This window comes from Neoarius graeffei, chromosome 20 (assembly GCF_027579695.1).
Source record: "Neoarius graeffei isolate fNeoGra1 chromosome 20, fNeoGra1.pri, whole genome shotgun sequence".
Taxonomy (NCBI): Eukaryota; Metazoa; Chordata; class Actinopteri; order Siluriformes; family Ariidae; genus Neoarius; species Neoarius graeffei.
In genome coordinates this window covers 9,155,740-9,167,476 of record NC_083588.1, presented here as the reverse complement: position 1 = coordinate 9,167,476, position 11,737 = coordinate 9,155,740, and the positions used below count along the sequence as shown (strand labels likewise).

Below are 11,737 nucleotides of genomic sequence, written 5' to 3'. Positions count from 1 at the left end.
TACAAGAACTTTGAAGCTCACTTGCATGTTCACCAATTATTAAAAACAATGACTAAACTGAACTGACAAACTGTAAAATGTGTCATCGCTCTCATCCTCGGCACATGCAAAATCAGCCCGTGGATCTTCATATTATAGACCTGACAAAGCTTTAACAACAGGCAAGGATTGGCGTGAGCTCCTGACTGAATGAGTCAGTGATGATTTGTGAGCTGAATTATTTCTGGAACTACAATCAGTTTCTCTCGGATAAACTGGATGAGAGACACAGCTGAAAAATTAAATCTGTAAAGTTTGTGTTGTTCAGTGATGATCAGTGATCAGAAAATTTCATGTTCTTCTGGGTGTTACAGTGATACACAGTGATGCACTAAAAGACATATGAGATCTAATGAGTAAAGAGCAGTTATGGACTTGACAGCAGGAAACACAGCTGGAGTTTTACAGTCAACTTTTTATCTTCATGGCTGTTCCTCTGTGACTCTTTATGTCTCCAGTGGGCGTGACATGCAAATGAAATCCTGCGTTTGAACCATTTATGCCGATACATTCAGCTCAACAACATACCAGCAGTTTATGTTCATTTACAGCAACAGGAATCATTTGAATTCTTTGAGATGGGACGAGGCAGAGTTTTGAGTTACTTTGCTCTCGCAATGTTCATTCAATGTTAGTCTCATCGATTTCACAATTAAAATATAACATCTTTTCCCTTCTTTATTTCTTTCATTTTAACTGTAACACCTGTTTTTGTGTGTTCTTGTATTTCAGATTCCTGCAGTCAGACACTGATTGAGTCTGATTCAGTGATCATCAAACCTGATCAGTCTCATAACCTGACCTGCACAGCTTCTGGATTTGACTTTGGGAGCTCATGGATGGCTTGGATCAGACAGGCTCCTGGAAAAGGGCTGGAATTTGTTGCAACTATCGAGGATGATAGTGACAGGAAGTTTTTCTCCAGTGCAGTTAATGGCCGCTTCACCATCTCCAGAGACAACAGTAAGAAGCAGGTGTATCTGCACATGAACAGCGTGAGGACAGAAGACACTGTCGAGTATTACTGCGCTCGACACACAGTGATACTTCTCCTAAGACAGCAGTAAAAAAACAAACAAACATTTTTGCTGTAGTCACATGACAATCTCGCACTTCCATCAGCAGTGTATTCATGGAGGTCTTCTTCTTCTTCTTCTTTTGGCTGCTCCCGATTAGGGGTCGCCACAGCGGATCTTTAGTCTCCATTGCTCCCTTTCTTCTGCATCCTTCTCTACCACACCTGCCACTTTCATGTCCTCTCTCACCACATCCATGTTTCTCCTCTTTGGCCTTCCTCGTTTTCGTTTGCCTGGCAGCTCCGTCCTCAACATTCTCCTTCCCACATGCTCTACATCTCTTCTCAGAATGTGCCCATACCATCTCAGTCTCATGTCTCTGAGCTTAATTCCCATGCTCTCCACATGTGCTGTCCCTCTGATGTGTTTGTTCCTTATCCTGTCCAATCTTGTCACTCCCATCGCAAACCTTCACATCCTCAACTCCACCACCTCCAACTTTGCCTCCTGTCTCTTCGTTAAAGGTACTGTCTCCAATCCATACATTACAGCTGATCTCACGACTATCTTCTACATCTTACCTTTCACTTTTGCTGGGACTTTCCTATTAGAAATGACTCCCAAAATCCTTCTCCAGCTGCTCCACCCTGTCTGCACTCTCTTTCTCATCTCACTATTGAAGCCCCCATTTTCCTGCACAGTCGACCCCAGGTACTTGAATTCACCAACTTTCTTTACATCTACTCCTTGCATCTTCACTCCACTCATCCCCATTCTCTTTGATGCACATGTATTCTGTTTTGCTACTGCTCACCTTCATTCCTCTTCGTTCCAATGCATACCTCCATCTCTCCAAACCCAACTCAACCTCCTTTCTACTTTCACCACATATCACAATATCATCCGCAAACGTCATGTTCCATGGTGACTCTTGCCTCACTTTGTCCGTCAAGCTATCCATCACGATGGCAAACAAAAAAGGACTCAAAGCAGATCCTTGATGGAGTCCCACCTTCACCTTGAACCATTCAGTTGTTCCAACTGCTCACTGCTGTTTCACTGTTCTCATACAATCCCAATTCCAAAAAAGTTAGGACAAAGTACATATTGTAAATAAAAACGGAATGCAATAATTTACAAATCTCAAAAACTGATATTGTATTCACAATAGAACATAGACAACATATCAAATGTTGAAAGTTAGACATTTTGAAATTTCATGCCAAATATTGGCTCATTTGAAATTTCATGACAGCAACACATCTCAAAAAAGTTGGGACAGGGGCAATAAGAGGCTGGAAAAGTTAAAGGTACAAAAAAGGAACCGCTGGAGGACCAAATTGCAACTCATTAGGTCAAATGGCAATAGGTCATTAACATGACTGGGTATAAAAAGAGCATCTTGGAGTGGCAGCGACTCTCAGAAGTAAAGATGGGAAGAGGATCACCAATCCCCCTAATTCTGCACCGACAAATAGTGCAGCAATATCAGAAAGGAGTTCGACAGTGTAAAATTGCAAAGAGTTTGAACATATCATCATCTACAGTGCATAATATCATCAAAAGATTCAGAGAATCTGGAAGAATCTCTGTGCGTAAGGGTCAAGGCCGGAAAACCATACTGAGTGCCCATGATCTTTGGGCCCTTAGATGGCACTGCATCACATACAGGCATGCTTCTGTATTGGAAATCACAAAATGGGCTCAGGAATATTTCCAGAGAACATTATCTGTGAACACAATTCACCGTGCCATCCGCCATTGCCAGCTAAAACTCTATAGTTCAAGGAGAAGCCATATCTAAACACGATCCAGAAGCACAGATGTCTCTCTGGGCCAAGGCTCATTTAAAATGGACTGTGGCAAAGTGGTCAGACGAATCAAAATGTGAAGTTCTTTATGGAAATCAGGGACGCCATGTCATTCAGACTAAAGAGGAGAAGGACGACCCAAGTTGTTATCAGCGCTCAGTTCAGAAGCCTGCATCTCTGATGGTATGGGGTTGCATTAGTGCGTGTGGCATGGGCAGCTTATACATCTGGAAAGACACCATCAATGCTGAAAGGTATATGCAGGTTCTAGAGTAACATACGCTCCCATCCAGATGACGTCTCTTTCAGGGAAGACCTTGCATTTTCCAACATGACAATGCCAAACCACATACTGCATCAATTACAGCATCATGGCTGCGTAGAAGAAGGGTCCGGGTGCTGAACTGGCCAGGCTGCAGTCCAGATCTTTCACCCATAGAAAACATTTGGCGCATCATAAAACGGAAGATACGACAAAAAAGATCTAAGACAGTTGAGCAACTAGAATCCTACATTAGACAAGAATGGGTTAACATTCCTATCCCTAAACTTGAGCAACTTGTCTCCTCAGTCCCCAGACATTTACAGACTGTTGTAAAGAGAAAAGGGGAAGTCTCACAGTGGTAAACATGGCCTTGTCCCAACTTTTTTGAGATGTGTTGTTGTCATGAAAATTAAAATCACCTAATTTTTCTCTTTAAATGATACATTTTCTCAGTTTAGGGTGGCATGGTGGTGTAGTGGTTACCGCTGTCGCCTTACAGCAAGAAGGTCTGGGTTCGAGCCCCATGGCCAGTGAGGGCCTTTCTGTGCGGAGTTTGCATGTTTTCCCTGTGTCCACGTGGGTTTCCTCCGGGTGCTCCGGTTTCCCCCACAGTCCAAAGACATGCAGGTTAGGTTAACTGGTGACTCTAAATTGACCGTAGGTGTGAATGTGAATGGTTGTCTGTGTCTGTGTCAGCCCTGTGATGACCTGGCGACTTGTCCAGGGTGTACCCCACCTTTTGCCTGTAGTCAGCTGGGATAGGTTCCAGCTTGCCTGCGACCCTGTAGAAAGGGATAAAGCGGCTAGAGATAATGAGATGAGATTTTTTCAGTTTAAACATTTAATATGTCATCTATATTCTATTCTGAATAAAATATGGAATTTTGAAACTTCCACATCATTGCATTCCATTTTTATTTACAATTTGTACTTTGTTCCAACTTTTTTGGCATCGGGGTTGTACATGTCTTGCACCACTCTCATATACTTCTCATTCACTCCACTCTTTCTCATACAATACCATAACTCATCTCTTGGCACTCTATCGTATGCCTTCTCCAGGTCTACAAACAATGTAGCTTTCTCTGGCCTTCCCTGTATTTCTCCATTAACATTCTTAAAGCAAAAATTGCATCTGACGTGCTCTTCCTTGGCATAAACCCGTACTGCTGTTCACAGATTGCTACCTCTCTTCTCAATCTCGCCTCCAATACCATTTCCCATCGCTTCATGGTGTGGCTTATCAATTTCATTCCTCTGTAATTACTGCAGCTCTGTACATCTCCCTTATTCTTGTATATTGGGACTAGCACACTCTTTCTCCATTCATTTGGCATTTTCTCATTCTCTAGGATCTTATTAAACAATCTCATGTGGAACTCCACAGCCGTCTCACCCAAACATCTCCAAGCCTCAATCGGGATACCATCTGGTCTGACTGCTTTAACATGTGGCTGGTGAGTGGAAAATTAAATACAAATGGCAATTAAACACACAGCTAGCAGAGGGTGCCAACAGTCTCTCTCTCTCTCTCTCTCTCTCTCTCTCCCTCTCTCATAAGAGGTTATAACAAGCTGTGTGTCATTCTGTACCAAATCACCCAAAAAAAAAAAAGAATCTAAACCCCAAGTCTCTAGATTTGCATGAAATTTGGGGTACAAGTTGTGTTTGACCCACAAAGTCCACATGTAAAATTTTAGGTTCATGCGACCAACGGTTTTGGAGATAGGGGGCGCCGTTTTTTCGCGATTTTCGCAAAAAAAGGGCGTGGCTGCCAACATAACAGGGGTCATAACTCCTGAACTAGCAGCCCGATTGAGACAAATGAGGTATCATTGGAAAGCTGAGAGCCAAAGGAATCCAAATATGCCCTTATTTGCAACATTTGGAGCATTTCAGGGGTGATGACCCTTTGACCTATATTTTGACCTTGAAATTGACAAAAAAGGTCACGTGACAGGAGGGCCAGACAAGGTTGATTTTGTACCCTAGTAAGTTACCTACAATATATCCAAAAATCTGAGATGTATTCTTTTTTGTTTTGGAGTAATCAAAAGTTGAAATTCATGCATCCTGAGCACTTCAGTGAATAAGTCATTAGAAACGCACATAATGTCAAAACTTAAGTACATATGGGCCTCCACTCTAACTGTTTTGACCATCACAGAGTCTGAGCTTTAGTTAATGGATGAACTTCTTTACTTCAAATGCATAGTCTTGTCCAATGTCATTCTGAATCCAGTAGTCTACAAGGTTTCCTCATCCGCTGCCCAGTCAGCACACAGTTTTGCAATTTTCAGGTGATCACGGTGACCGATCGAGTACATGTACACAACATATGAGTAAGCCTTGTAGGCCAAAACATGCATGTGCATGCATCAGACCCAATATAGAGTTTGTTTTTAAAACAATCAGCAACTTAGATTAATAACAGTCGACTTAAAAATCTCTTTTGAAGTCTTCAAAGGTGCTTGAGCACAAGTCTTTCATTCATGATTTACTTACATGCTTCACTCATTCCTAGACTGTAAAAGTAAGAGAAAGATGAGAATGGTTTCTTTTGTTTTAACTTCTTGAGCATGTTCTTCATGAAAATGTGGGGCTACCACTTCCTTTCAAGGGAGTCCAAAGTTTGAATGTTGGTGGAAAACTAACATGTATACATACCATGCATATTGTGTATATCTTGAAGCCAATTATTTTGACTTATTCACTGAAGTGCTCAGGATGCATGAATTTCAACTTTTGATTACTCCAAAACAAAAAAGAATACATCTCCAATTTTTGGATATATTGTAGGTAACTTACTAGGGTACAAAATCAACCTTGTCTGGCCCGCCTGTCACGTGACCTTTTTTGTCAATTTCAAGGTCAAAATATAGGTCAAAGGGTCATCACCCCTAAAATGCTCCAAATGTTGCAAATAAGGACATATTTGGATTCTTTGGGCTCTCAGCTTTCCAATGATACCTCATTTGTCTCAATCGGGCTGCTAGTTCAGGAGTTATGACCCCTTTTATGTTGGCAGCCACGCCCTTTTTTCGCGAAAATCGTGAAAAAACGACGCCCCCTATCTCCAAAACCGTTGGTCGCATGGACCTAAAATTTTACATGTGGACTTTATGGGTCAAATCTGACATGTACCCCAAATTTCATGTAAATCTAGAGACTTGGGGTTTAGGTCATTGGGTGATTTGAAGCAGATTGACCCTTGTAGCTTTTGTCTTATTAACTTCAAAAGAAAAAAAAGTGGTAAGGGAGCTGTTTATGCCAACAATAATATATCTGACAAGAGGGACGAACTTTTGTGTTCATTCCACAACACTTGAATCAATTAAAAAAAACGATGACAAATTGCTGTTGTAACACCAACGTTCTATGATATTAATACAGTTATAGTTATATAATTTGGAAATATAAACCGTTGTGGTAGCAGTGATTCATAATCATAATGATGGATTTTGGACTGCTGGCTTTAAAAATACTCATAACCAGGTTTGTGACAAAATTGTGTTCGACTGCAATTTCATTTCAAATTAATATCACGAGTTTGTGTTGTCTCATTTTTTTTTCTTCAGAAAAAACAGCTCAGAAGTATTGTACGAAGAGAAAATTACTTTCTCTTGCAATCTTCCCTCCTTTTGGAGATTGAAGAAATATACATCAACATGAAATGAATGAAGATTTGAACACAAATGTCATATTAGTGTTTAATCTCTTCAGCTCATTGTTTGCACAGTGGACATTTGTTTAACAAAGCAGAAAAGTTCAGTTCTTGGTTTTCGTGTGTGTGTGTGTGTGTGTGTGGCTTCATGCTCTGATAATTACAGCTGGGGTAAGAAAAGATTAGAAACTACAAATAAGGGCTTTCCACAGGAAAATTTGCATTTCAAATAAGGTGTAAAAACTGTAACTTAGCATTAACTCAATAATTCCTTCCTGATTCTCCACATTTTTGGATATGGTAATGGTTCGTTCAGCCAACGCTATCAACCCATACTGTCCCATCTTCATATGAAGCTGTCCAGGCTGAAACAAGTATGTAGAACCTCCTTTTGCAGGAAACACCCTGATGAAAAGTTTCCTGTTGAGATTTATGGAATGGTAAAGAGGAATTGTTGACCATCCTGCCTGACAAAACATCCGGTTCTCAGCAATAATTTTGACTACCACTAACCATCTAAATTAGGTTAGTATCTGATTAAGTAGGTGACTGGCCACCACAGCGCTATTCTCTTGTCACTGGTCTCCAAACCGAAAAGCAGCAAAACAGCCCGAAACCTTGATGCTACCACCACCATGCTTCACACTTAAAATGAGGTTTTGAGGTTGATGTGCAGTGGCTCTTTGTCCTTTATGGGTTTCTGCCAAATACTTGATCTTGTCTGTCCGTAGAACACTGACCCAGATGTTTTGAAGCACAGAATTGCATGCTTGAGATGTACTGCATACTTTCGACAATAGAATCTGGATCAGTATGTAGATCGGTAACATTAGTCCAATATCCGATGAGTGAATTTTTGTCAGTATCGGCACCTGATATCGACACTGGATCGGTTCAGTCCCGAATCGAATCCTTGACTTGCAAGTGATGTCAAGGCAAAATAGAAACCTGGATGTTGGCCATATTGGTGGATATACAAATGCGGGGTCAAGCGACATTCCATACAAAACATCGTTGCGCGTGCGCAAATCTCTTTTAGCTTTGTCATATTTTTGTGCTGGATATGGTGGTGGTCACAACAGTACTCGTGACCGTGGCATGTTCCGATTTTTTAGAATTCCATCTGTGATTCGGAAAGAGGGCGAGGAAACTCTGAGGCTTAGTACAGAAAGGAGACGAGCACGGCTGAACAACATCAGCAGGGCTGATCTAAAGGAGGCTAAAACCAAAACAGCTCGTGTTTGCAGGAATGATTTTATCTCAGGTGAGACTCAAAAACTTTCTCAATAATATCTTGGAAGAATTTCATTTTGTGTTGCTTGAATTTTGCTATAAAATGAGCATTCGCTTGTCGTGGTTCACTTGGTCGTTGTTATAATTTTAACATGTGTATTACCATTTCGCTTCTCGGAGCGCCAGCAAAATTATATGATAGAAACAATCCAGACTGGGCACCCACTCAGAAAATGGGCTTTGTTTCGTCCAAGGTCTGACTTGATTCTTTGGCAGCCAAACCGGATAGAATGCGATATCTGGGTACTGGATGGTCGGGAGAAGCGTCTTATCTTCAGAAAAGTTTGACTTTTTTCAATAATATGGGTAAAAACCACACATATCTATCTTCTCTTTGTATCGAATCTGTGCTCGACCGTTCAAATTGTGGTAATACTGAGAAAATTCAGCATTGTTTACAGACATGTTTTCAGCGGCTGCCATCCGAGTTCCTTTGTATATCCACCATCATGGTGGACGCTCATGACGTAGCACATTTTGATCACGTGGTTGCAAGTCATCAAGAGCAACAGTGCTGTATTTATTTAAAACATATTTTTCTTCATGGGGATTGAACAAGCAGATCTTCTGAAATACTTTTTTGCCTCCTTTTTAGTTGTTTGTACAATATGTACAGTTTTTCAGCAACTGCCCTCTGAAATTAGGTTTGATCGAGTCATGGTTTCAGTGAACAGAAGTGAAGACACTCTGTCAGTAACCAGAATTTGTGTATTTATTTATTTATTTATTTATTTATTATTGATAAGGCAGAGCACCTCTACACCCCACATCTCCCATGCCATCCATGAACTGGAACACCTGTTGAGCTTTTGGAGAGGCTGTTCGCCCACAAAGTTTCGTATACTTGTAAAAACTTATACTGTGGCTGTTTCAGAAGTCTATTGACTGTTGAAGAAGTGCTTGACTGTTGATTTTTTTTTGTGTGTGATTGAATGACGAACAGCCATTTTATACTTCATGCGATCATTCTACCAGACAATAATTCCAGAAGGTTCATAAACTTTCATGCAACTTTGTACATTTACAATACACATTTATGAATATATGACTGTCACATAAACAGGATGCACCTGTTCTTTTTGCTGCACTACTGCCTGTGGGTTCTTACAGTGATACTAGCCTGAAATGACTTCTGAAAGAATTATGGAAATTAATCAGTATATTTATATTCCTTGTTTCTCTGTTTATTTGATTTAATGTCATTTCTAGCATACTTTTTTTTTACCTTGATAAAATCAGACTTTTGAAAGGAACCATGGTGTTTGCTGACAGATTTGTCGCTCTTTTATCAATAACTGAAGACAAACAGAGGCAATTAATATCAGAAAAGAGGGGCCATGGCATGATCAATGTTAATGCTACATATTTTCGTGATGGTTAATGTGAGAGCTTATTCCAATAGCATGCATGTAGTCTGCTTTGAATTTTTTTTTTTTGTGATTTGTATTTTGTTGAACATCAGTCAGGTCATCAGCTATATGTAAATCAGGTAGAGCATGAAGCCAGGCCGGAGGCCTTTTTTTGTGATCAAATTATTTTATCAATTTCCAAAAGTATGGGGTTTGGGGGTAGGAGGGATGTTGAGGGAAGATATTTTCAGATATAGCTTTTGTGTGTCTGATGAGGAAATGATGAAAAAATTATCTAGTCCATTTTAGGGTAGAAGGGAGCAGTGAAAGATTACATACATATACAGTGTCTTGCAAAAGTTTTAATCTGCCCTGGTGTTTGTCCTGTTTTGTCACATTCCAAGCTGTAATTAAAATGGATTTTTTGGGGGGTGAGCACCATTTGATTTACACAACATGCCTATGACTTTAAAGGTGCAATTTTTTTTATTGTGACACTAACAGTAATAAAGATGGAAAAAAAAAAACAGAAATCTGGAGTGTGCATAGGTATTCACCCCCTTTCATATGAAACCCCTAAATAAGAGCTGGTCCAACCAATTCACTTCATAAGTCACGTAATTAGTTGATTAAGATCCACCTGTGTGCAATCAAAGTGTCACATGATCTGTCACATGATGTCTGAATAAATCAGCCTGTTCTGGAAGGACCCTGCCTCTGCAACACTACAAAGCAAGCAACATGAGAACCAAGGACCACTCCAAACAGGCCAGAGACAAAGTTGTGGAGAAATATTGACCAGGGTTGGGTTATAAAATAACATCCCAAACTCTGACTATCCCACAGAGCACCATTAAATCCATGATAGCAAAATGGAAAGAACATGGCACCACTGCAAACCTGACAAGAGAAGGCCGCCCACCAAAACTCACAGACCGGGCAAGGAGGGCATTCATTAGAGATGCAACAAAGACACCAAAGATGACACTGAAGGAGCTGCAAAGATCCACAGTGGAGATGGGAGTATCTGTCCAGAAGACCACTTTAAGCTGTACACTCCACAGAGCAGGGCTCTGTGGAAGAGTAACCACACACAAAAAAAGCCACTGCTGAAAGAAAAAAAATAAGAAAACACTTTTAGAGTTTGCCCAACAGTATGTGGCAGACTCCCCAAACACATGGAAGAAGATTCTCTCGTCAGATGAGACTAAAATTGAACTTTTTGGCCATCATGGGAAACTCCATGTGTGGTGGAAGCCCAACATTTCCCATCAACCTGAGAACACCATTCCTACAGTGAAGCATGGTTGTGGTAGCACCATGCTGTGGGGACGTTTTTCATCTGCAGGGACTGGAAAGCTGGTCAGGACTGAAGGAAAGATGGATGGCACTAATTACAGGGCAATTCTGGAGGAAAACCTGTTTGAGTCAGCAAGAGGGTTTGAGACTGGAGTGAAGGTTAACTTTCCAGCAGGACAATTACCCTCAACATACTGCTAAAGCTACACTGGAGTGATTTAAAGGGAAACCTTTAAATATCTTGGAATGGCCTAATCAAAGCCCCGGCCTTAATCCAATTGAGAATCTGTGGCATAACTTGAAGATTGCTGTACCCCAATGCAACTTCTCTAACTTGAAGGAGTTGGAGCAGTTTTTCTTTGAGGAATTGGCAAAAATCCCAGGAGCTAGATGTGCTAAGCTAATAGAGACATACCCCAAGAATCTTGCAGCTGTAATTACAGCAAAAGGTGGCTCGACAAAATATTGACTTTGGGGGGTGAATACCTATGCACATTCCAGATTTTTTTTTTTCATCTGAATTATTGTTTGTGTCACAATAAAACAACAGTTTGTACCTTTTAAAGTGGTAGGCATGTTGTGTAAATCCAGTTATGCTAGCCCCCCAAAAATCCATTTTAATTCCAGCTTGGAATGCAACAACATGGGACAAACACCAAGGGAGATGAATACTTTTGCAAGACACTGTAAATATATAAATATACGCACACCTGAATGAATAGATGCCTGTTGACGGATGAAAGAGAAACACTCAACTCAAAAAAAATGATATAGCCTACCGTACATACAGGACATTCCATATCGAGCCAGCAGAATGCAATAACTCATCATGCAGGGGCATACCTGAGGCTTTGACTTCTGTAAAGGAATGTTTCTCCCATTTATAAAGTGGACTTGTTTCATTTGGCTGTATTATATTCCATATTCACAATGTTTTCCAAATAACTTATCCGGAGCCTTTAAGGTGATAGCTGAGGACAAATGCATCGTTGTAAAATAAC

At 40.5% G+C, this 11,737-nt stretch overlaps 1 gene segment (V, D, J or C); it reads left to right on the top strand.

The window, feature by feature from the left end:
• The first annotated feature begins 617 nt into the window (after nt 1-617).
• LOC132869001 (immunoglobulin heavy variable 3-7-like) lies at nt 618-1,106 on the top strand. The segment is given in 2 exon segments: nt 618-669; nt 772-1,106. Coding segments are annotated over 2 exon segments (387 nt in total).
• Nucleotides 1,107-11,737: the final 10,631 nt, after the last annotated feature.